We start from the raw sequence: 27,636 nt of genomic DNA, 5'->3' as shown, positions 1-27,636 counted from the left end.
GAATGGCAAATGAGAAAAAGGAACACCAGATTCAATGCACTTCTCCTGTGACTTTTTAAAGTTATCAGGCATAGATATGTCGATTCTGTATCTTTTTTTTTCCCAAGATGTAACAAGGAAGCAAATGTTAAGACAGTCAAAACACAAACGTGTACAGGCTAGGTTTTGCTCATAGGCTTTGAGTCACCAGATTTCTTTTCATGTTTTGTCTTTTTATCTTTAGTTGTTTTTTACTTCTACCTGTAAGCTAGCTAATAGAAGGAGGATATTCCTTGATACAGCCATGAGTGTAACTTGCAATTTTTGACACAAAACTTGTATTTGTGTGTTGTGGTAAGTGACTGTAATTCTTTTAGCTGTACTGATTCCAAGTATCTATCTTTTTTTTATGACGGTTTGTTTGCCCTGAATTTTTCCTTTTGAATAGTTAAACCAAAGCAAGACATTATTGTCAGCAATCTAATAATTCCTTTTTATTAAGAACATAATAAACAGCTTTATATCAAAGATCCATATAGCCAAATATTCTTTTGCAAATAGTAGCCAAGAATGGAAGCCTGTAGAAGAATATTTAAGCAGGCTGGCATATACAACTGACCCTCCTTTTCTTCTCCAAACCTTCAGCTGTTTGCAATTTGAGTGATTTTTTTCTGAGACCTATATAGATGATATGCAGTAAGCAACTCACGGTTGATTTCTATTCTATAAGTTTGTTCAGTTTCTTTTTGAACCTAAACAAATATATAGCATCTACATCATCAAACTTCATTTTTTTCAAATAAATCGAGGGGATTATAACTAATCTACTACGTGTGAAGATTGATACAAATCCAAAAAATTAGCCAGTATGAAGTTCAGGGCAAAGATTAGTGGTATTGACAATTCTGAAAAGAAAGTTTAAGGTGCTTCTCAAAAAATTGTATCTTCTAGGTTTATAGATTTATAGACGCTTCCATTTCCATGTGTGAGAGGAGAAAAATTTGCTTTTCCCTTGTTCAGGTTATGGAGATGCAGAAACTTTATCAGTGATATTAAACTGCTTCAGACTTTCAGATCAAAAATTTTTTTATTACACAAACTAAATCCCCAAGAGTGCAATCAGACTGAGCAGGATATCACATCTTTCCTGCCCTTTTCTACACGTGTCTGCATTCAGTTATCACAGAACATCTGTTATCTAAGTAAATTAAAACTTGACGGAAAACATGGTATTGCTTGATCAGTTAAGTCCAACTGCTCTAGTTTTTGGGTTTTTCCTCATTTTACATGAAGGACTTTCATATTTTCTTTATGTAAAACTAAATAAGAATGAAATATTTTTCCTCGGGTAGATAAGTGTTTATCAATGTATTTATCACATCACTGTAGTATACTTTCAGTTCTAGTTCCTATTTTTCAGGTGAAGCTTCATGTGACCTGTAGCTTATGTTCCTTCTGATATGAGTTCTGAACATACCTTGTTAATGGAAATTAGAGTTGTTCTGGTAAATTTTTAAGCACTTAAGTGATAGTTTAACAACTGTAGCTGTATCGTATTATGTAGTGATTTGCCACAATTTTTGGGACAATTTAAAATGTTAACAGAAGTTTTATATATACCTATTTTACTACAAAAGTGATCCTTGATGTGAAGGAAGTCAAGGTGCAACTAGTTACGGAAGAGGGAACTTTCAAGAATAGATGCACTTGAGCGGGAGGATTTTTGTTTGTTTCATAGTAGGTTACCAAATTGCTTATCAGACAGAAAATTAAATAGAATCACTGTCACTGTTCTGTTTTTTTAATAGGTTCCAAATAGCAAAATTTCTTTTTCCGGTGTATATTAAAAAAGGAAAGTAAAAAGGCAGAAGAATTAATATTCCTTGATTTTTTTTTTATGATCAGAGCCATATGTTGCTGCCTTTATGGCTTATGAATATAGATATGAAGTATGACTTAGAAGTGTGTTTTGAAAATGCTAAGAGAATATAAAACTAATCTGGAACAGAATTCTGTATGTTGTGGCAATCTCTAGTGTAATTTTAAAGAATGAAATTCAAACAACTTGTTGGGTGTCTAAAAATAAATGTATTGAAATGGCTCCTCAGTGTTTTTACATATTAAGACATACTTTATTTCCCCCTCACAGACCCAAGGATTTTTTTTTTTTTGCAACAAGGTAGCTATCATTAAGTGGAACAGTAGTACTACCTACAAATGAAAAGGAAATCAACCAAAACAACAAAAAAACCCCAATAAAATCCTTTTATTAATTAACTTTTGAGATACTGAATGAGTAATATTTGAGTTCAGTGAACCAAATCTGTGTCTGATATCCAGTCAGATATAGATACATTGTATTCTTAATTTAACAGAAGCAAAAAATCAAATAAAACAACCCCCCAAAAAACCCCAAATAAACAACAACAAAAAAACCCAAACAGAAAAAATCCATAAACTTCAAAAAACCAGGAGAAATAAGAAGAGTATTTGAATATAATTTTTAAAAAGTTGTAAGTCTTAATTGGCACAATAAGAAATTAAAGACATATATATAATCTGATGTTCATAGAGTTGTTTCCCATTGTGTGCTGATTTAAGAAATGTGAAAGTACTCAGTAGTAGAGCTTCCAGGAACAGCCTTCTCTGTTTTCAAAACATACGTTTTAAAAGTGTTGCTACTAAATATTAAATGAATTGCTATCAAAGGACTTTTGGAAAATTTCCATGTAGGCTTTTTTTTCTTGCTTTTAACGAGGTAGCTTTTAAAGAACTTTTTGGTACTACCTCAACTCTGAAGTAATGCTTAAAAAACGCTTGAGGAGATTTTTATGTTTTCCATGGTTAAATATTGCTTTCCTTGGCATTGTATTAAGGACTGGGCATATCACATTTCTGTTTGCAATCCAGTGGTTAGCATATTTAACTGATAAAGTACTGGTTAATACAGTGATAGTTTAGCTTATGGAATGCTGGATATTAGCAAAGCTGAGGCATAAGTTGGGATCTTAATCTTCAGGAAACATAGCAGACTGTTCCTGGTTATCTTTAGTCTAATGTTCACTTTTTACTTTCTAGGTTACCAAAAAGAATAAAAGTCAAAATAACTTTGTATAGTTCTCAGCCAGTGAGTTAGTCTCCTTAAATTAAGAGATGTTGCTTTCGCAGACACGAGTCGTGACGAGTCTCCGCAGTGTTGCAGTACTCTGTATTTAATTCTAAATTGTTAACTTCTGCTTTCTAAATCTCTACATGGCAAAATAAAATTCTGTTTGGAATGTAAAGTTTTTTATTCTATCATCCATAAGGCTGAATTAATTTTCTTCACAGACTGTAGTAACAGTTCTTTGGATAGAAAAAGAATAAAGTCTAGTCCTTGGCATGACAGGTAGGAATCTGGATTGATTTCAAATACTGTACGCAGGAGTTTCTTAAACATGAGCTGAAGTAGCAATTCCATTTTTTGACTGAGAATACTTTCAGATATGCTTATCCTAAAAGATGTTGTTCATGTGAAAATGGATCTCCGCATAGCGAGGACAATATTTTCTTGGGCTTAGAAGACTAGGATGTGTGGATGAAGCTACTTTCCTGGTTTGTGCAGTCTTTCTGTGTCTGGGAGCTGTCCATCTGCTCTTATTTTATTACATTCCAAGACTGACCTGCTGGTAGCAAACACAAGGAATTAATCAATGAATTAAATTAGTTATCTTTCTTCTAAATGGCAACTTTACTGCAAGGTTTCTTATGATGAAACAAAGTGTTACAAAAACACTGCCAAAGTTTGGTTAGGAACTAGTTTAGATTTTATGATGACTCTTTCCGTTTAGTAAAAGGAAAAAAAATGAGGACATGGGCTAAAATCATAGTCCCAAGAAGTACTATGTTTTCTAACCCAATGGAAACTAATTAGAATAGGAAATTATCAGAGGACCCAGACTATAAGGAGTGCACTTTATGTATACACCAAGTAACATGAGGTTATTTTGAAATTTGACCTCAAGGACTCGAAAAGATTTCTCAGGAGTAAGTTTGTCTGTGTATGGTTCATTTAGCAAGGCAAAGGATTCTGCTTACATACACCACATGAGAGAGGAAGGCTATTCCTTTCATTAGTGCTGTGGCTTAAAACATATAATCTGATTTCATATCTATATTTCCCTACAGGCTTTCTGCATGCCTTTCAGTTTCTCTGTACCTGCTTTTTGAAATTGGAAAAAGAGGTCAAATAACATTTGCCTGCTTTGTCTAAGTAATCTGAAAGCAGATATTTCAAGGCTGCCAGCGTTTTGAGTAAATCCTGAAGTCCGTGATATGATTTGATACTATATTAATAATAGCAAGATATAGAAGCAAAAGTTAGATATTTATATTACCTTCAGTCCTAGCTGCTTAAAATATTTTACAAATTATAATGATCGTAGTATGGAAACTTTTCACTTTTGGACAATGAAACGAATCAATCTCAAGTGTGCAAATGATACAATTGAGGCTGTCAGATTACTGTCTTAAATTCTTCCTAAAATTCTGCTTCAGTTTCAAGGAAGACGCTTAGTCAGACCTCGAAGTCCCCATCCTGTCCCTCAGCTGTTTAGCTTTCTGGTCTCCAAATGCTCCTTGGTGGTAGATTAGAGTAAAAGTCCCAAACTGTGTTAGTAAATTGTTGAGTGCAAAAGGCAGTTACAGTTTTACAGAATCAGTGCTTTGAGAGAAGCAACTGTGTGAACATGAGTGATTTTTCGTATTCAGTTAATAGTAGTGATGTTAATGTAGGTCATGTTTACTCACAGGATTAGTGCAGTGATTTCACTTTGAGGGGAAATACTATAATATGTAGATACTTTTGTGTTTATTGCTCTTGTAACAGTATCCAAATCTGATTCGGTGAGTGAACTGGTATTAGTTTCAGGGTGTTTGCTACAGAGTAGCAGAAGTAAAACATGACTTTTTAAAAGTCTTTTTTTTCTGATGTAGTACTATATTTTTGCTTTGCCTTTGCCCAGTATATATGAGGAAATTGTCAGTTTTATTTCTATTTATCTGTTAATTTCAGTAGTGTGTTCTCCTTTACAATGTGCTATTATAACTTGTTTTTTTTGAGCATGTCAAGAAAATATTTTTATTATTTTTTATTCCTAGGTAAGGGTGAGTTCATATACATACAGCTTTATTGACATAGAAGATAAAATCGGGCTTCAAAGTATTTATCATGTTATGTTCTGTGGTTTTTCCTTTACATTTTAGATTTTTTTTTTTCTATAATGTTATTTCTTTTGTGCAGTTATGTGACCTATGATGAATTAGCAAACTTGTCTACTTTTATTTGTCAGGATGCAACTTCCCACACAGAGAAAACTAAAGTTTAATTGAAACACACTGGTATGTTTTTCGGCTTATTTTTACTCCAGAGGTACTCTGTTTTCTATTTTTAGAAAAGTTAAATGAATTTAGCACATACAGAATTAGCTGGCTCAGATCAGAGCAAACTGTCCTAAGAGGTTGAAGAAAGTAGTCTGCATTGGTTAATACGTATGTTTTCTCGATCCCAAGGCTACTGTTCCCATTTCTGTTAATAATATTACAGAATCCTGAGAATCCTGTTTTTTCTCATCCATCTTGCACATAAAATTGCATTACTTGCTTAGGCAGATTTTAGTTGGTTGTAACTGCTTCAAAAGTGTCAGCTTCTTGGCAGCTGCTTACCCAGAGCATAAAATCCTTCCAAAACTGATCATACATTAGCTGATGGCAACCAGTAGTGGTCAGGTGAGTGTGCTGTAACAATGTATGGGACAGACAGTCACCACTTTCAAGTGTCCATTGATGTTACTGGGAGAATGTGTCCTTTTGTGGGCATAAAGTCATTTTCTGAAAGAATGAGCACTTTACTTTAACTTATTCCAAAATCAAACAAAAGATCAGATTTATCACAACGAAGTGTGCAGTTCTTCTGATTACCTGTTTCAGGCTAGGGAAGGGAATTATACAAAGTAGAGAGCTAATTGGAAGACTACTGAAAGATATAAAAAGTCTTCCCTTATTTTTAAATAGCTTCTATTTGCTCCATAACTGTATTCCCTCCCTTTAACTCAGTCATGAAGGTGTCAAGAATGTGATAATCTGTTTGCTTTGCTCATGACTAGTTGAATGTAATGTAAGTCTTAAATTGTTACCTATTTTGACTGCACTATCATTCCTCTTCTGAAATAATTTCTTCAAAGAATCATAGAATGGCTTGGGTTGTAAGGGACCTTAACCCAAACCAGATGCATATTCATGCTAGAAACAAAGGCAAACCTATTCCAATTTTCTCAATATTGCCAAAAGAACCCCAAACCCCCCCCAAAAAACCCAACAAACTCGAACCTAAAAAACCCCTGATGTTAAAACTAGTTATTGTGTTTGCAGCCCTGTTACAGTGAGCAGAAACTTTTCGGTGAAACAAGTAAATCTTGTTAATAATAGGCTTTTACTAATTAGAAGCTTATGGAAGATGTTTCTTTTTTAATTTTAAATTTAAAATATCTGTGTATTTGTGGTTAAACTAGATTTAAAACTTTGTATAGAATAATCATAAAGGCTGTTATTTGTAAAATTATTCTTACATAATTGATCATTTGACATTACTACTGTGTGGTAAAAATGTCTATAAGGTCCTGGAGTGTGAATTAGCAATGCAATTGATGCAACACATGAACCATAGCTTTGTAGGTTTAGATTACTGAGAAGTGGTGGAGTCACAGCACAGTAGTCAAGATATAAGGGGAATCATGGGGACTGGAGCTGAGAGGCAAACAGATTTACCCAAGCTAAGAAAAAGAAGTTTCCCTTTACTTCTGCTACAGAAAGAGGAGAGGAGTATCTGTCCTTAACTCATCTTTCCTTCAACCCCTAATCATGTAGATATTCTTTTGTCAGTTCAATTGTACCCAGAAAGCATACCATAAACTTGTTCTTTCACTGCACACTGCTGACTTAAAAAAAACACCAAGCAACCAAAAACAAAGGCAAAACCAAACACCAAAGAAAAAAACTCCAAGCCAACGCTGCAACAAAGAAACCTCCACCATATGGACTAATTTATAGAGCCATATGCTTTGTCCTGTCCTAGAGGAATGTATCTTTATAGTTTCTGGCCCAGCTTCTTAGTTCTTATGAGTCTATACACCTTTATTATCTAAATCACTGACTTGGAATTTCTTTATTTTTAAGAAAAGAACCTACTAAGCCAACCAAGTGAAACCCTCCTGTTTTTGTTCTGCTAATAACTAGATTGCTACCCCGTATATTCTAATAATCAGGACTATAACTTTGATTAGACCACCTGGAACTTCTTTGATGGTAATGCTCTATCCTCACATTGTAAAGAAAGTGGGTATTTTAACAAGCTCAATTTTGATTGCAAAGAAACATAGGAAGAAGACAAAGCATTGGCACTCTACTTCAGAAATAAGTCTGCATGAAAACCTTCATTTTTTCATCTTCAGGGACCTCTGCAGATTTTATAGATTCAGAGGAACTTGTGGAAGATTCAGGCTTATCACAGTAATGTTGCTTGTATGTCTGAATGCATTTGGGAGAAAATACTGATAGCATGAACAAATCTGTTTTCTGAGATAGTTTTGTCATAGCATGGATATTGATATAGACCAGTAGTGGGAGAGACCCTCAAACAGCTCTTTGGTGGTCTCGAGCAATTCAGACCTAGTTGTGTAAGTAAGTCCATACTAGAGTCTGTCTTAATCCTAGAGAGTATCATAAAGAGAGTGTGTGTATGTGAGAGAGTGAGTTAATTGTAAAAAAAAAAAAAAAAAAAAATCAAAAATACATACAATCCCAAACTCCCTCTGAAGGAATCAGGGAAGGATTTTGTTACAGTGGCTTAGGATTTGCATGCAGGTTGTATATAGTTCTAACCTTACTTTTTCTCTATTAAGTATTCAATTTATTTTTATCCTTCTACTCTTCTGCTCCAGCCATCTGATAAACAGCCTACCTAACAACAGTTTGAATCTGGCATCCAACAGGGCTGACATTCTCATAATTGATATGCCTGTGTTGATGAAAAATTTCCACCACTTAGATTCCAGTAGAAGTTGCTGATTACAGTGAGTGCAGAGCACAGCAGAAAATCATACATTTTTTAAAATGTGGGTTTTTTTATGACTGATGATCATTTTATTAAATATCACTGTTACTAGGTCTCTGAGTAATGAAATAAAACAGTCTTTGGAGCTCCAGGGCCTGGAGCACAGCAAGGCAGCAATGCCACCGTTGCTGGGATGCTGGGTGACTTAAGATGTCAGGAAACAAACTCAAAGCTGTATTCTAATAACCTAGAATTAGTTGTTAAAAGGTCTGTATAATCTTTGCAGGAAATTGGACTTCTTCTTGATATGAGTTAATTGTCAGTGTGGCCTTTGCACTGTGGTTGCCAGGAACAAAATTTGTGTTATTACCTTTCATACCCCTCTTCCTACAAGGTGAAATGACTCATGTAACTCAGTTATGAATCCCACTTGTGATGAGAAACTTGCCCTACTTCTAGCATAAATTTGTGGGGATTGATTAATTATATTTTCGTCTATTCTTCTAACCATATTTGAGACTGTCTTAAAGATTTTTTCTAAGTACCTTTGAAAAATGAAGGTTAAGCTGAACTGAATTTTTGGTAGCACATCTGAAAATGAAAGCTTTATATGGCCCTTTTTAAAAAAATAAAGTGGTTATGCTTCAGTTTGCTTTTAGAATAAAATTGTTTCATTATTTTTTAGAAACTCACTGGCATAGAAGTTTTTCGTGTCTCGAAAAAATGTCACAGTGAATGAGACTTTCTTCACTTTGTCCCTTAGAACCGCTAAGAAAATGGTGTAGAGTTTATTTTAGTTAAAATAAATGAAATTTAAAATAGTTGTTTTACTGGATGTACATAAAAGATTTTAGGTTTGTTTAATTTCTTCCAGGAATTGTCACTATTTTAAAATATATTTTTTAAAACTGTATTCAGAGTTGATAATAAATGTATCTTCAGAAAAACAGAACTTCACCAAATAAAATGAAAACATGTGACTATTAATCTGTGAGAATCCCTAATGTTCGCTTTTATGACAGAATTTGAATTCTGACTTCACTAGCCCAGAGGATATGTTGCCTGTTAATACGAAGCCTGAGTTGCCTATGGAATTATTCAGTTTTATGTCTACATTTTCTAAGCAAAACAATTTTTTTTCCAGAAGTAATAGTGGAACAGACTCCAAAAAAAATTCCATTTTAGATAAAAATCTAAATTTTAATTAATATAATATTTAGGAATTCCATTTTACTCTGTAATTCCTAAAATCTTTAAATCAGCAAGCTGTGTCTGTATATTTGTTTCTGCTATTCCCATATGCTTACTTTTACAGTTAAATAGTCCAACCAGTGAACTTTCATGCTCCTTCTGGAGCTTGATTACTGTATCTGGTAGCTTTTATTATTCCAGTGTTCCAATTACAGTAGCCTTGCCACACACGTTACTGGGTTTAGACCCAACCTAATGATATTTTTGATTTACAATTGTACTTTTATTTTGTTATAGCAAAAAATCTTTCCAGCAAGCTGAAAGGCTGTGTAACTATTTTGGTAATTTGGTGTGTGTACTCCCATGATGCCTTATTTAGTTAAAGGGTGACCTCAGTGCCCATTGGACCATAGTATTATTCCTGCTGTCAGACTTGCTTTCATGTTTTGACTCTTTCCCTGGGTTACTGTTGGCTCCTACAAGACATGAGAACTAACAAAAACATCTGTTGTCACTCCAGGAGGTTGGCAGAGTTTCATCCAGAGTATGTGTGCTGATGTTGATCATATTTTCACTACTCAGTGCCACCACAATCAATGACAATAATAGAAGATGCTGAGAAAGAAAGTGGAGGCTTTAAGCCAAACTTAGACACAAAATGACAAACTGTTATGTTTGAAGTGAGAGGTGGGAGGGGAAGGGGGGGAAACCTCAAAACCCCCCATCCCTAGAAAAAGCAATTAGAAGGTTAAAAATTAAGAGGGACAATACCTCCCTATCTCCTGAATGAATGTGTTAGATCATAAATCTTGTCTCTCAGCTTGTTCTATTTTGTGACTAGAGACCTTTACTGAACTCAATCCCTACTGTGTTAGGATAAATATCTTAATGGGGTCGGAGGTCATGGGTGTATAAGGAGAGCAGGATTAGGAAGGTTTCACAAAGGCAGGTTTAGACTGAAGGTTAGGAGATTAGATGTAGAATCATAGAATATCTCAGGTTGGAAGGGACCCATGAGGATTATTGGGTCCAACTCCCTGCTCCTTGCAGGACTATCTAAATCGTAAGAGGATCATCCAGATGTTCCTTGAACTCTGATAAGCTGGTGCTGTGACCACTTCCCTGCAGAGCCTGTTCTTTGACTACTAGAGGACATTGTTGAATCATATTCTCCGTGCTATCACCTCAAACCCAGTCAGAGGAGCTTTATATCTATACTTCCGTAGTTCTGGACAAAGGTGCTATCATTCTGAACTTAGTTTCACATGGTGCTCCACAATATTTACAATGGTTTTTTCTAGATTGTAATCCCTTATGAGATGACAGTATCCAGAGAGATGGCCAGTAGAATCACAGATTCGTATCATAGTGTCACAGAATGGTTTGAGTTGGGATGGGCCTTAAAGATCATCTCGTTCCAATCTCCCTGCGATGGAGAGGGACTTTTTCCAGGTTGCTCAAAGTCCCATCCAACCTGATCTCGAACACTTTCAGGAATGGGGCACCCAGAACTTCTCTGGGCAACCTGTGCCAGTGCCTCACAACTCTTGTAGAAAAATCCAGGCTCCTTTTTTCATTTTCTGACTGGTATAATGTTTAAAAAAAGACATTAGAAACTTTCATAGGGTTTGCTTTCATATGCCTACAGCTGCTGTAGCTGATTGTAATGGGGAACATACACAAGACCTTTGTGGTGAGAGTAGTGTGTGAGGGCCCAGTTGTTCTCTCTTTCTTTCTGTTTGAATTGTATCTGTTTTCATAAGTTTGTTGAGAGAATTGGAAGAAGATGCATTTAGCACCATACCTGCAAAGATGTTGCTGGAGAACACAGAGCAGGAGAATGAATGAGGTGGTGTGCACTTAAATGGTAGCTCACAAAGATCACTTTGTGACTTGTAGAAGCAGTAAAGATTTGCAGATTTGTTGGTGTATATGATGGAAAAAGTGAACAGCTATAGGAGAAAAAGCTGACAGAAAGGAAAATAGCTAATTTACTGTTTTGTTGGGCTTTTTTTCCACCACTAACCTCTGTTTTAAGTAATTGCTTAGAACTTTGTGTAAAATGTTCTTTGCTTTATAAAAATGGAAGTAGAGCTTGGAAAGATTGCTTAGTTTATAGTTTTCTGTTACTTCTGTGGTTATCTGCATGAGCAGAAATCAGTACAGGAAAAGATTTCTTTGAATCTGAGTGAGGGATTCCAACTCAATTTCATATGGTAATAGTTGGTGGGGTTTTAGAGGAAATAAAATTGTTTCATCATTTTTGAATCCTGTAAAAAATGAAAACTGAATGAAGGTAAAACTTTTTAATTTGAATTTTTACAGCTCTTTCTATTGATTCAATAAATAACAAGGAGACTTTTTTTCCATGGAGAGCCCTTTAAAATATATTTGAAGTCAAGTTTTATTTAACAAACACAGTATAAAAATCTGATATATGAATTAGTCTTGAGGAAGAAGCTTCCTTCTCAGGAAGTTCATTTTATTTAGCAGATATCTTTTGCAACCTAGGGTGTGGACCACTAGATGCTTTTAGGCAGTAGTGGTTGCCAACATGGGCATCAAGCAAAAGTACCGAAGTATAGCACATCACTTTTAGTGTATTGAGCACTTTAAAGTGTTAATAAATTAAGCATTTACATTATGCACAGCGCATCCCCTGATGCCACTGAGGATTTAGAAAGTGTCCAGGAAGAAAAATATCCTTTAATACTCTTCTTAGGGTTGTGTATTTGCAGACAAAATGGGAAGCATGCTACATATGACTTCTGTTATGCCATATAGATTCTGTTTTCCTTGTTGAACTAGTTTGTGAGGATAAAAATCATACTTTTAAACTGGAAAAAAAAATCTGATCTTACAGTTCATGCCTTTAGTTTTTTCCTGATTTCCATCAGCTGAATCTGAAATGTAGAGATTTATTTATTTCTCAAATGCATCTTCTAGTTATATAGATTGCTTCAATGTCTTGTTGCTGAATAAGCTAGAGGCAGGTATTTGGAAGATGTGAATTACTGATATATGAATCATTACTTTTTTTTTTTGGGGTCTTAATTAAGCCCTTTCTCCTTTTAACAAGTAGTTTAAGGTAAAATTTTTAACGTTGTGTGATACTTGTATGGGATTGTCAATGAATCTCATTCATAGATAAATTATGGGGGGCACCTGCATCTTGGGAAGCCGTGTGAGGTAATTATGCAGCACTGTAAATGGAGAAAGTCTCTTAAACTTCAAACTGATGAGTAGGTTCTGTAAAACACAGATTGTGAATAGTGTAAAGTGTGACAGCCTGCTTTGATGAACTGTTCAATCTTTATGCTGCTGTGAATTCTTTATCAGAATAATTCATATAAAATTTAAAAGAAAAAAATGAAAGTTCTAGGCCCTGTAATAAAGTGATCCCATTATCACAAAATTGCAAGATATAAACAAAGGGCATTCAAGATTGAAATCTCCATAGAGGCATTAACTTCATTATTCATCATTGTCCAGTTCTGCTCCCATGAAGGTCAAGCAACTCAATACTTTTTGATGATTTAAAAATAGTTATATTTTCATTTCTTCTTACTATTATTTAATCTTAGAAAAAGAGCTAAAAATTTAACCTATCCTCTCACATCTGTTCATTATCTTTCCTGATCAGGTGACAATAACTGCTTGCTGTATCATGCATAATTTATAGGCAGAGGGAGTATTCAGAGGTAACATATTTTTGTGACATATGCTGTATTTGCTGGTTTGATAAATTTTGAAACCAAAAACTGCAGACTCATGAGACAGAACAATGACTGCCTTTAAGCACCTCACCTGCCCTCTGCTACTAATGCAGCTCTGCCAGGGCTGCTTCTAAGCATTCAGACCTCTGAGGAACTTCAGAGAGTTGCTGTTCTCATTTAGAAAATGACCTGTCAGAGCAGGAGTTTCATCTACAAGTTTTAGTACAGGCAGATTCAATCCTGCCATGAGCAGGATGTGTTATGAGAGCCAAGAATGGACACCATGTATCTTTATTTTCCACTAGTCCAACTTCTAATTGCTTAAAAAGGCTATGTTCAATGTCACAGTCATGCATCAATTCCTAGCAGTGCATCACTGGAATGCCCACAAAGAGCAGGAGATGATCTCTGTGCCAGTTTGTTATTCCTGTTATTTAAAGTGATGATGTTAAGAAAGTCAAAGACAATCCACTGATCTTGTCCTCATTCTATATAGCATAAATAAAATTTGATGGAAGTCAAACAGAAATTTGGCTTTCCTCTCTTCTCTGCCTTAGATTTCAGTCAGTATCCATGAATTTTTAGGAACTGTGTGTGTTTCCTTGCATCATAAATGTACCAGATGCGGTATTTGTAGTCTATACAAGTGTTGATATTGGATAATTTGAATGCTGCTACTTAGTGTCTAGGAAGTGAACCTAAGTAATGTATGTTACCTAAAAGAAATTTAACCTAAAAGAAGAAAAATTCCTTGCAGATTAAAAACTTTTGTCTACCATTTACGCAAGGGAGTCATGAGATTCAGATTACACAAAACTGTTTCCATAGCAGTGGGTAATAAATGAGGCCATAGCTACTTGATTAAATAATAGCACTCACACATTTCTTACAATGTGATGTAATTGATCTTTTAGGGGGAAATGCTAAGTTTCACGTAATTATTTCAAAGTAATCATTGAAATAGTTACTTTGTAAATAAATCTGCATTTTAAATATTTTGAGAAGTAGAGCTGTATATCTTTTCTCCACGTTCCTGCACACTGGGTGCTTTCTGACCCCCCCCGCACCAAGTTCTTGCAGTCTGTAAGCTGCATTGCACTCTGTAATCTCTGAGTGAGAAGTGTTGTCTGCTAGTAAATATTTTAATTACTTATTGGCTGACCTGCTGCTCTTCAAATATTCATGTGCTATATACTGGAACTTAATTTCCTACATCAATGAAGGCTTAGATATGGCTTTATATCCTACTGAGAGCTGCCTTTAATTCATTGTGCTTTCCTTTATGGCTTTAATACAATGAGAATAAATGTTATATATTTACCCTTGAATCAACAAAGGCCTTAGAGATCACTGTTTTGTCAAATTTGGCAGATAATGGAATGGTTCTCTGGCATTCTTCAAATTATTGCTATACATGTTTCTTATGATATTACCAACTACTTATATTTATGAGTCTCTCAGTTATTTTTGTCCCAGTGCCACTCTCCTTCATCTTTTACCCTGTTACCTTTAAAACCTTGTGAAAAATCATAAATCTCTATTTAAAAATGTAAATACAGATAAATTCTATTTGAAAGGCTTAGTATTGAAGAAGCTTGCCTATGTTTCCGTAAAATATTGATAATTTGCTATTTCACATAAAGTAGAAAACACAAGTGTTTAAGTCCCTCCCTTCCATTTGAAAATGTTTGAAGAAAATGAAGACCTAAAATTCCTGTCAGCAAGTTTTCAAGGTGAAAACCTTTCCTTTCAGTTCAGGAAGGGAGTAGTTAATTCCTTTTACATAAGGATCAAGATTCTAGTTTTGGAGTAGTTACAGTACCTTGTGCTTAGAGACTCTGTCTCATAAGCTGTGTACTGTGTCTCTTAAGCTGTGTACTACCTTTCCTAATCCATGGATTCTTTGTGATTTTTGGGCATTAGAGAGGTGATTTTGAGCATGAGTTTTAGTCACAGGTGCTAGCTGCCTTGCTGTTCTGTAATTCATAGAAGAGGGGGAAAATTTCCTTTTACAGTTCAGTCTGCATCTCCTTCTCTTGGGTACCCCTGATAGCACAAGCAAGAAAGCATAATGAAGTTAATGCAATGAAAAAGTGTACTGTGTCCTAATAGGTAAAAACCTCCTTTTTGTGATTGAGCAGGATGGAGAGAAGTATGCAACTGAAGAGGTACTGTGAAGTTTACCTTCAGTGACAAAGCAGTTTGATACTTACTTTGTACACAGTATTTGTGAATATCTCCTAGTGCAATAAACCTTCTATTTTCAGAACCTTTTAATAACCTGTTTTAATACTGACTATTCCTGGCAGTGAATAGTTATTTCAGTAGTTTTCTTACTTCAGCTTCTACAACATAATTATTTTGTAAAAACTACTCTTATAATCTAGATCACATAGATTATAAAATATTTACTACTGATACTTCTCTTAAAATTGTGCAAAGTCAAATGTTTTATTTTTTCAATGTATTTTTCATCCTTTCATGGTACTAAAAAATGTGCCAAGAGGTGATGATTGAAAAACTTGGAATTGCATACTACCTAATGGTAACAATAAAAACAAAATTACAAGCAATCAGCTAGAGTACTTCCTGTAATCAGGATAAACAAGTTAGGTAATTTTCCCACTGTTTCTTACTTTTTTTCTCATTTTAAAGACCTTTTTCTTGCATTTGTGAAGCACCTTGAGACTTTTGGGTTAATGATATTTAAAATTTTTTATCGTCTGTGACAGAAATTTCTCTGGATTAATTATCTCATAGGATATAGGTAATTTGGCAGTTTTTATTTCATGACGATGCCTGAATTACTTTTACTTCCAATTATGTTCTTACTTTGATTTGCCTTCTGTTAGGTGGGAAGAAATAAAATGAGAGGATAACAGGAAATGCATGCACTTGTCTACTCTTCTCTATGCTTTTCCATTAATGGACACTTCTTTTCTATGATTTTGATAACTAAGTCCCATCTGATACTGCTTAATGTATTTTTACAAGTTTAGTTTCTATTTTATTTAAGACTACTCTATGGTAAAGCTCTTTTTAAAATATGTTTTTTAAAGAATGATCTCAGTATAAGACGAACCACAGAAAATACAGTTAAAGACTAATATCGTCTTAGGTGGTAATTGTCTAATCTGCCTAAGGTACCTATTTCTGCAATAAGTAGGGACCAAAAAATAATGACGTGTGTCCTTTGATTTAAACTTAGTGTCCCCATTAATAAAATTAAATGCTTTTGTCTGCTACTTTATAATTGCAAGGGCCTTCAGAGAATATTTTAATGCAATAATAATTTGGTTGTTGTAAAGGAAATTAATAAGAAATCCTCTGTTAACTATGAAAAAAGGAAAATAAATATATGGGCTAGGTGTTAGTTTGACAATTTGTGAAGTATTTTCAGTGAATACTCTTGACCTGAGTATATCAATCACTTGCCCTATTTTTTATTTATTTATGTATTGCAGACAGTAAATCCACTTGTTTTGTAGACTTATGACAAATTTCTGTAAATGTGGTCTGATATGTAATCATAAGCAGAAAAGGAAACTTTATGAATAAACATAAATGAAGTTATTCACACAGACTTCTTAACTTATGGTGAAAGTCTATGTAACTATTGATATAAACTCCTGCTAACTTGAACCAATCATGTTTTTTAAAAAACACCCTGTTTGTCCATTGGAATGCATGTAAGTCTGTAATGACTGTTTGTCCTTTTTCATTTCACTATTATGCCTATAGTTCTTAATTGCTTCCCTTTTTACACATCTGTCTTAATATGTTTGTCTTATATAACTAGTCTAACAATCTTTACCAGCTTTTAGTGTCTTATTTTGTGATTCCCTACACTATGCCTGCATTGTCTTCCATTTGTGTAATACTGAAACACTAAAAATCCTAAAAATATTTATCTTTATAAGATCCTTATGCAACAGAACTACTGTAACTCTGTTCTGTAGCTATGAGGTGAAGACCCTACACAGTGTGGCTGAGGACTTGCAAAATTTGGTGGCACAACAGGGACTTCCAGCATGCCTCTCTATTCTTAGGCTGGTATGAAAATCTGTCAGTCAACTTTTGGATTATTTGGAAATATTGTTTCACCTCCATGAAAGTGTTACATTATAACACTTCTGTTAACATGTAGAAATTTTTAATCTTTGAACTGAATCTTTTTGTACTTTCTTCAGATTTCAAATAACGTAGGTGTGTGCTGTTTCATATTCTTAAGTGAGAACCATACCCAGGAACCCTTCATTTGACAGACTGTTGTACTATTTGTGGAATCATGTGTGGAACACTATATATTACTAATCCAGTTTCCCTTGCCTCTCAGGTCAAGGTTTTAGAATTAATTCCTCTACTGCATCAATTTTTGTCAGTCATAGCAATGACATGAAAAGGGGATTTTATACAAGTAACCCATACCGGAAATATGAAGGGCACGGAACAAAAAAATCTGTCAGGATTACTGAAAGTCTGCACAAATGCAACAGTGAAGCTGGTCACTGGAAAACGAGAAAAAAAAATGTAGGTGGTGTGATTTTCTTTTTTTTTTTTTTTTTTTTTTTTTGCCAGCACAGAAAGTAAGGCTCTGGTTGTTATTAAGGACCAGCGAGATGTTTCTCAGAATTCCTGCAGAAATATAGAAAACAAAAATAATAGTCTCACAGGAGCTTAACATCTCAGTCTTAAACTAATAAGAAAACTTGTGTACTCCGTTTTTGACTTACTTTTCTTCACCTGCTAAATTTGCAAACACCAAATTATATAGCTTGTGAATATTTTATGAGAGCAAAATGCTTGGTTATCTCATCAGCCATGTTTTCCACAGATCATTCTGGTTCTTCTATTCAGTGAAAGGAATAATGTTTGTCTTGGTATCAATAATTAATCCTTTGAAACCAGTCAAACCGTAGCTACAATATGATAACTGACGTCAATGTAACTTAATGACTTGTCTATGAACTTAATATTCAAGGAGATGCGTGGATAGGCCAGTTTAGCTCACATTTAGTTAGTTTAGCCTTTGCTTTCTCTTTCCTACAAGACTGACTATTTTCCAAGAGGTTTGTAAATCTCCATACGGCTATTCATTTCTCACATTGCCACTTGTTTTGTTTATTAATAATCCAGTGAAAACCTGTGTTTCCTAAACTGCATTAGAGCAGGTGAACTGCTTCAGGGTTTTCTTGTTTTACTTGTTTTTATCACTGGATGAATTGGTACTTAGTAACTATTAAGATGAAGACTGCAGATGGTAACTGTATCTGATGGGAAGCATCTGCCATGGCAATGTATTCAGTAGGTACCTGGAGTCTTAACATGCACTGTTCATTGCCCAGCTTCTGAGAATGCAGCATAATAGTATGGTTTTGTATAAATGTAAGACCCCTATTTGGAGTTATCAAAATGGTGAGTGAATGTATCTAAGGACATGGAATTAAATTATTGATAGAAGTCTAATAATTTTAAACTCAGTGTTTTAGAGGTTTGTCTAACAGAAAGGAGAAATAGTCTTATATGCAAAATTATTCCTCTTCACATAGCACCTCTTGGTGGCTTTGGGGAAAACTGATGAATGAAAAAGAAAGGAATCTAAACATAGATTCCTAATGTATGAGAGTGGCCAATATGAAAGTGTTGTTGATCTGATATAAAACCTTTCTTAAGATGTAGGGTCTAGGAATGCAATGCTGTTAATTGAAGGGTGGTTAATGGAGATAATGATGACAGAAACCTGCAATTTTGTCTAAAGCAGCCCTTTCCTAACTTCTTCAAACTGTATTTTCTTACTGAATTATTACTGCATACTTTAAACTAGGTGCAGCTGCCATTCTAACAGTCTCATGTTATCTAGGATACTAGGATATCAAAGGCTGATACTGAACTTGCTATATTGGTGTTATTGTTTTTAAACGTCTACTTAAATTGAGCATACTGTCTTCTCTTGAGTGATGTGAGCATGACTCAATGCCCTGTATTCTCTTTACGGGTGATACTTCATGATGTTTTTGTGATATTTAAATAGTTAGATGTTAGATAAATGGGAATATCAAGTCCTTTTCTTTGCTTCAGTTCTTTCCCCTCACATTACCTGCCTGTTTCCATATTTTAACAAGTGATCAAGTCTTTTCAGTACCATACTACAGAGTCTTTATGGTATCCTTTGTTTTTAGGGCTTCTAAAATGACAAATTATTTTTAGATGTTTTAAGGTTTCATAATAATCTTCTGATTTTATTTCATGTTGTCCTGAGTTGAATGGAGTGTCTATGCAGTGGTTCTATGTTTGTACAGGTGTTCTAGAGAGGTGAAATGAAGCAGGCAGGACTACATTTTCACAACCATTAAATGTTTTTGAGTGTCTTTTCCTGTTTTGAATTCTTCTTTCTTAAGATTAAGTGTGTTTAAGCATTCTAGAACTTAGGTAATCTAAATCAATATTTATTGTTGAAAAGAGGAGACAAAGCATTGAACCTTCTGGTCCAGGTCTTTGTCAAACGGTTGGTAGAATAGTGAGTCCTGATTCCTGTACACCACTTCTCATCATGTCTTCTGTTTTGTCATTAGGTTCAGGAAATATATGTTTCACAAAATATGCTGCTTCTCACTTAATCTACCTAAATATTCCTTTCCTCAAGTAATTAATATAATGAGCAGAGTAAGCAGAGTGGATAAATATACCTTACTTGCAATACTGAACTTGTAAATAATTAAACAATTATCATCACTGTCAGGTTATTATTGTAAGCAGCTTTTTCAGGTTTTGGTGTTGGTTACTTAATGCTATGAGGTGAAGAAATAGCAGTGGAACAGACTATACACTTGATAACGGGTCTGATTTGTACTCAGTGTAAATAAAAGCAGTCTTTAAACCTCCTTAATGATTTCTGCACAATGGTGTAATGACTTAGGATAAACTTTTCTTAATACTCAACTGCCTATTAAGTAAGATAATAAGCTAGCCATGCAGATGGAAAAATATAAAATATCCAAGCTGAACACAAATATTACATAGCAGCAACTAATCTACATAATAATTATAGCTGCAATAGTGGCAAGAGCTAGGCTGATCATGAGAGTCTGCTCCAAATGATACTTGGCAGGGGATAATTGTTTTACTTACATTCTAATTAAGAAATAATATGGGTGTGAGATTTTAGTAGAGGTGGAGTAAGTGCTATAAATATAGAAATACAGCCATTCAAATGTATTACAGACTTTAATACCTTTAGAGAATCAAATAGTGAATAGGTCTGTCAATGACTTACTGTTTTATTCTATTGGCAACCAAAAGTCAATATAGCAAAAAGAACTTAGGGTATGAAAACATTTTCAAAATGTAGAAACTACCTTTCTCCTTCAATTAAGTAAATTGCCTACTATTTTATTGAGTGTTAGGAGATTTCTAATTATTTTTATAATTTTATGAGTAAATGCATCTATTGACAAAAAGGTTGGGAGTAAGGAAGGAACACATACACAATAACAGAATTTTGCAACCTTAATAATTCTAAGTTCACTAACATAAAATGTACTTTTTAATTCAGCTCTTTTTGTTCAGTGATCTGTATTTCTGTGACTTTCTGTGTGAAAATCCATAGTTATGAATGTTTATAGCAAGCTATGAATCCCTGTGATGTTAATCAGAGGATGCTAGATGGAAAAGTCAAGAAAGACTGTGGTTTCATCCTCACTCTGCCAATGACTTCTGTAGTGACTGAGTTAGGCACTTAATCACCACCTCAGTTTCTTATCTGAGAGGAAGAGATAATTACAACTCCTTTACTATGAAAATCACATTAATTCATTCAGTATAAACTTGTACAGAGTATGAAAGCTTGCTGTGCAATGCAGAGGAGGACCATGCAGCAAAATCTGGTGTGTGAAGTCTACATTCTGAAAGACAAGGTCTAGCAGTTACAAAAGGCAGAGAAACTGGTGGGAAGAGAGAAATAAATGGAATGTGTAGTTTTTTAACCAGTCAGTAGCTGTCACAACATTGGGGGGCTCCCTGTGGGCCAGGGTCCTGCCTCAACTCCCTGGCTGGGGTGATGAGACAAGAGCCCTGGCTGCCAGGAGCCTTCTGGGTGCCAGCCTGGGATCTTAGCCTGTGGATCAGGCTAGGCAAGGCGAACCCGCTGTGGGTTGGCCCCGCTGGTGGGATCTGGCTCACTAAGGCTGGATAGGACAGGGCTGTGGGAGCGGGTGGTCCTGGACAGGGCTGAAATGGCATCCTGAGCCACAGAGGGGTCAGGGGAGACTCTGGGGGAGAGTGGCCAGGACCTTGGAGATGTATCTAGCTTCAATATTTTATTTTATTACAATGTCTGGCATAGTGAGCCTAGTTTTCTGTTTCTTGGATTATAATCGAAACCCTGATGGTGGTCAAGGCATTTCTTTGAGACTGATCTATACAGCTTGGTGATGTTATGGGTCACAAATTGTCTCCAGCCAGGTGTTACTCTGCTGGAAATGCCTCATGCTGTGCTGTACATCACTGTCCTCTGCAATGAGCTCATTTCTGTAGGTTGGGCTCTGTGCGTGTGCAGTGCAGGATATGTCATTCAATGCTGAGTGCAAAACATCTGATTCACTGTGTCCAAATTTGTCAGTGAATGAGGTCCAGTTATGCAAATACAAAGTACTTTTTATCTTCTGTCTGGTTATTTGCTTAGGAAGTGTACTGAATTACTGTTGTAACTCTGAATAATATGTTATTATCAATACAGCCACATCATGCACTGTGCTGTAATTGCTAGTAAGAACAGAGAGCCTGCTTTTTGGGAGGGAAACTGTCAAAGAAGAAAGAACCTGATTAGCTAATTAAGTTGTGATGCTGAGATTCTCTAAAAACAACTGTTGGTCTCTGTATTACATTTTTATTGTTGTTCTACTGTTCTTTGCTGACAGATTCAATGCAACTGCTTTAGTAGTTCAGTACTCTCAGGAAGTGCCTGTACCCTTACGTCCAGCTGTGTCCTCAAGGCCATCTCACAGCTATGTGTTTTGATCATCACAGTGTAGTATTCCTACTGTAGTAACAATAATCACATAACCGGCGTCAAGCATCTTTGCTTGTATAATAGATATCCCAAAGGGCATTAATGACAGTTGATTTCCTGCTTAGTGGCCTACAGACAAGTCATCTATAAACAAGATCTTTCAAGCTGTTGGTCTGTGCAGACCGCTTGAAGCAGTAATGTAGATCTATGTGTGAAGTTCAAGTGCTTGGTACTTCCTTTAGCACTGAATCGTGCTGCCTCCCCTATGCTTGTTTAGCATAACTTGTCAAGTCTTCAGGAAGTCATTAGTATTATGCTGTCACCAAAGGCACGCTCGTGGCACAGTCTGATACTTTGCATGTGGTCTGTTTTAAATGCTATACAATCCAGGCTGGCTTTTCCTGTCGTTTCCCTTAATTTTTGTGCAGCACCAGTGACTGTAGCACATAGCAGGCAGTTACAGAGCACGACATCCTTTCTGCAACATCCATGAGAGACTGATATGAATTCCAGTGCGTGTGACTCATCAGTAAGCTCAGTGCAGCTGAGGCTCCTCTTTAATTTCTAGCTCTCCGTTCTGTGAGAGCCACTTACTGACAGAATAATTCCTGTGATACATTAAACACTTTCATTGAAAAACTGGTTCACTGATAGCATGGCAGCTCCCTGCAGATTCTCTATGGTGTATTTTGTTCCCTTACACTTGATAATTACTGTCTTGTTACATCATGGTTATTAGCGAAGGTTTACTCAGATAATTAATTCTAGTGATATTAAATTAAAGTTGTGCATAAATTATGTTCACACTCAGTACGCATTGTTTTGAACTAATACATCAAAGGTCTTTCAGTGTACGTGTGACAAATTCATTTATAGGTAGCTCTATAATTGCATACAGAGCTCTTGTCACTTATACTGCTTATAAGGAAGGAATATATAGCATATTTGATGCCAAGTATATGTTTTTAAGATGTAATGTCAAGGAGAATATTATTGTCTACTGTTAGTCTGGTGCCTTATAGAACACTTCTATTTCTATAATTTCCAAAGAGATACATCCAAGTAGGTTCTTAATTTCATCTATCAGGAATCCAGGAAAACCTATTTTCTGTTTTTCATAGCATTTCTTAGCCATAACTTTGCTCTGGCTTTCCTTGTCAAATCGGTAAACATTAACTAATCCAAATACTTACTTTGCAGGAGGCCCAGAAGATCAATGGTGGTGGAGACACACAGGCAGATGGAGCCTGCAAACCAACAGATGAAAAAGAGGAGAATGTGGCAGCAGAAGTGGGATGGATGACGTCTGTGAAGGATTGGGCAGGAGTCATGATATCTGCCCAGACATTAACTGGCAGAGTACTTGTAAGTTTTCTATGATTTTCTATGTTTTCATTTTAAAGAACATTTTTTTAAGAAGCACTGTGTTCGAGCATTAGTGGAGGATTTTTGATTGGTTTGTTTCATCAGCTCTGAGTCAATCCCAATTTTCTCTTTTGGAAGTAAAAATAGCAGACTAATTCCCACTGTAAGAGAGAGGCAGAGACAGTAAATAAGAAAAACTGACTTCCAGACCACTCCCCAGCCTACTTCAGTACTCTGGCACCATGATTTTGAACTGTGCTACAAACAGTGAGTTTAGTAATTTCATATTAGGTGATAAAACTATAGGCCTATTTTAACTGGAATTAAAATTGTGCTGGGAAAAACAGAAGCCAATTTGGAAAATAAGCACAGTGTTACAAGTGCACATAGTGGTCAGAACTATAAAGCAAAGACAAGTTTGAATTGGCTATGCAATGAGATTTGTGATATTTTCAATAAACTAGTAATATGTTCTCTTGATTTTTTTCTTTATTAGCTTAGGAAATCCTTCAAACATGTGAACAGTTATGTATCAAATAGAGCCACATATTGATAATGTGTGGTTTAAAGATCCACTGAAAAAAAACCCTGTAGTTTTCTGCTTTATTTGAATATAATTACATTAGAGCCTTGTTAAATACTAAATTGCCAAGGGTTTTTTGTGGAGTTCAGTAAAAGGTGTCTCCTGTGTCATTTTGATTAGTTTCCTTGTTAGAATGCATGTACTTATAAACTAACAACTAAAGTGATTTAAATCCCATTTAAAACTTCTGAGAATCCCAATGAGACTTTGTAACTAGTTTGGATTAAACTGAAAAAGGATTTTTGTCTTTATTTATTTTGGTTAAGGGTTATTTTAGGTGAGTCAGTTTGGGTCTATAGAGTAATTATTTGGATGGGGGAGGGAAGGGAGGAAAAGAAAAGAAATTGCACTCCTTAATCAAGTCTTTTACAATAAAAAGTTGAGGTGACTCAATTGCCACTGTATTGTTTTTTTCTGCAAGAATATTATTTTGATTATTTTTTCTAAAAATATTTTCTTCCCATTTGCTTGTTAATTGCTGACTTTTATCTATAGCTTGAAAGTGTGTTCACTACTGCTTTGAGCACTATATATCTTCATTGTGAAACTGGCATATTGACATGTTGTCTTATGAAAAGTGGCATTTTGCATGTTTTCCTGAACTCTTCAGCATTGAAAAAGAAAAATGTTAGTTGTGCTTTTTGTTCCAGTTCAAGTATCAAGGGTAGAAATCACCCCAAACCAGAATCCTCTGCTCCTAGCTATGCAGTGAGAAATTGGCCTGTGTTGTTTTGACTGAGCTATATCCGAGCACAAATACAAACCAACTATCAAGACAAAAACCTAATATAAATAATATAAGATACATTGTACTGTATTTTTTTTCCACATACTGGAAGAACTTATTCAATTCTATTTGATGACTTAGTTTACCATTGCATTTTATAACAGACTAGCTGACCAATATCACTGGATTAGGTTATTTCTGAGAGTATATCTATAGTCAGGTGTAAGCAACAGGTATTGTGCACACCTGGGTTTATGAATATGACTAACTATCTGAGAAATATGTAGCAATGTATAGAATCTGTTAGTTAATTTTGTTTAGTTTAGAAAACAAGATGCATTTATTTTAATATAACACTCATCAGTTGGAGGACCATTTCCAGTGTGAACATTGGCTGTTCATGTAAATTTTACTTTCTGGATATATTTACTAAAGGCTAACTGCTTCAATGAACATTTGTACTAGAGGTAATATTCACATTACTTGTACATATAGGATGAAGCAAAATTGTTTGAAAATATTAGGACTTAACTCATTAATTCCTACTAATTTAATACAACCTCTTCCTGATAGCTGTATTTCTGAATCAAAATGTGGATTTTTTTTTTCCCCCTGAAGAAGAACTGGTGATTTCACTGTTCTATGAAATCAAAATCATATGAGATATCTGCAGCTAAAAAAATTATGGTACGCTTTTACATAGTCTGAGTTTAAATTAAAATTAGTCTTATACATTCAGTGTTTACAAAAAAAAAAGAAGCTTAAAAAGCAGCTCACTGAAAATGGAATTGGGAAGAGTTATAATTGATCTTCAATTCAGCATGATCACCTGAAGGCAGCTGTGTAACTGCTGCCTGGTTTTATTTGAGAAATGAAGGAGACAAGTTAGGCCAATCTTGAACACACATCAGTGTGAAGTAGAAGCTTATTTGTGTTTTCTGCTCATGGAAAAAACTTCAATCATTATTCTTACCTGGACAGCCATTTTCTTCACAGTGAATCTTAGTGGAATGTCGAGTGCTGTTTGTGGAATCTAAACACACTACTTTTTGGACCTCTCTCTGCTGAAATGTCACTGTATCTTTGACACTTTAATTTCTTCCCTAGTAACCTTACAAAACAACTTTCTAATTTATCAGAGCAGTTTGCCCAGGTGCTTTGGGAATGTTGAAACAAATATTTGTATAGTGGGTGCTCCTATAGTTACCTCTTTAATACTTAAACTTTTTGGCTACCTACTAGTGAAGAAAATAAAGGCCAACAGTATGGAAAATACAGGACAAAAATTTGTGTTTATGGGTCATAGTGTCATAGTGTAGTACAAAATTGGACATTTACATCAACATTTGCACAATTTTTTAGTGAAATCTAATGTTTCTGTTAAGGCAATAGATGAAAATCAGTACACAACCTTTAAAATATAGACTGGAAGACCTTTGTAGCTGTAGAACTAATTGAAACGTAACTTTTTTTTGTTTGTTTGTTTGTTGTTGTAAATTATTTTTTTCTAACATAATTTATGAACTCCTGTTTCAGTGCATCTGCTGGAAAGTAAGGGATGTTACTTTTTATTCATGATCTGGGTCATTGGAGACAGTAAAATGATTTAACCCATTCTTGACAAACACTCTGGAATCTTTGATAGATATGATTCCCCTCCACTCTGGTTTTCTTAAAAACATTTAATTCATTGGTGGTTATGAGGGAGGGAAGAGTTCTATAACTGAAATGAAAGTTGAAAAAACCCAACCATATTCCTTATCTGCTCCTCTCCCATTCCATTGATTAGAGGAAGAATTACATTTAAAGACTAAACAAAGAGAGGAGAAATTAAAACTTTCTCACGCCTTAAAATATTTTGCTTTTGATTTCAATTAAGTTTTCTCTTTCAAATGAAGTACCTGAAACTCTATGTAAAACTTATTTGTAAGGGATGTCTGGTCCTGTCAGCAGTGTTTGTTGTAAGTTATGGAAAAAACACCCCAGGGTTGTAATTTAATTTTTGGTGGTATTTTTAGTTGCACGTGGTAGAGCTAACTAGGTGAAGCTAAAGGTACAGGTATTGTGCAAATTAATCTCAATATGCAGAAAAACTTTTGCACATTCTCTGTGGAAGTGATTCAGAACACTGACAAAATTAACTGTCTCCCTGGCACAAAAGCTTCTCATACTGGTGCTCTTATGCAAAACTGGATCTTGTTTGCATCTACTCTTTCTTAGTTTTTCGGAGCACAGAAGAATTGGTGCTATCTGTTTTGTGTGGTCAATTATGTCTGGTTCTTCAGTATGAAATGCTTGTATAATTTCTTAGTGTGCTACTCCCACACAATGTGACTATTGGAGAGCAGGTTTACTGGAAAGAATAGTGTCTCAAATGTATCTTGTTAATATCTCCTCGTCTGCCCTTTGCTCATGGTTTCTCAGGGTTGTTTTTGTTTTAATTCCAACAGAGAACCATTAGGAAACAGATTTCTGTACTTTGAGTCTCTAGGAGTAGTTTTCATTTTGTTAAAAGAGTTTTCTTTTCTTTATTGTTGTGGTGAGCATCATAAGAAATGATAATGGGAAATTTTAAATAATTAAACCATCAAATTTTCAAAACATTTGACCATTACTTGCTTTATCACTATGTTAACTGAGTGTCTCCTAGCCTGTAATTCTGTTAATGACAGCAGGAATAGGTAGAATAGACATGAAAGTGCAGGTGCCTGGGATTTTACTAATATTGCAGTTGATTTGGTAGTTTATGTAAGTATTGTGAAGAAAAAAGTACTAAAATGGAAATAGACATTCTTACTGCTTTAGGAGCTAAATTCTACTCCTGACATTTCAGAAGTGATTTAGGCACAAAGGAATATTCACACTACCCAGTTTCATCTGAAGGGCAGGAAGAGATTTGTAGAGGGTGATCCAGAATGTCCTTCAGTAAGAAACTGTTTTTGTTTTTTGAAGTAGTGTAGCTGGCTAAGACAAGTCCCT

The 27,636-nt window shown here is 35.0% G+C and overlaps 1 protein-coding gene across 40 annotated transcripts in view; it reads left to right on the top strand.

The window, feature by feature from the left end:
• The window catches only part of KCNMA1 (potassium calcium-activated channel subfamily M alpha 1), a 468,160-nt gene that overhangs the window by 104,050 nt on the left and 336,474 nt on the right, over nt 1–27,636 (top strand). For all 40 annotated transcript variants that reach the window (XM_027700116.1, XM_027700105.1, XM_027700104.1 and 37 more), the window contains exon 2: nt 23,183–23,347. In XM_027700116.1, coding sequence (XP_027555917.1) covers nt 23,183–23,347 — 165 coding nt within the window. The remainder of the gene's footprint in view (nt 1–23,182; nt 23,348–27,636) is intronic.

The sequence above is a fragment of the Neopelma chrysocephalum genome, unplaced genomic scaffold, assembly GCF_003984885.1.
Source record: "Neopelma chrysocephalum unplaced genomic scaffold, ASM398488v2 Primary Assembly neopelma1_143, whole genome shotgun sequence".
Classification (NCBI taxonomy): domain Eukaryota; kingdom Metazoa; phylum Chordata; class Aves; order Passeriformes; family Pipridae; genus Neopelma; species Neopelma chrysocephalum.
The sequence above is the reverse complement of the archived record's forward strand: the minus strand, read 5'-3'. Positions and strand labels throughout refer to the sequence as shown.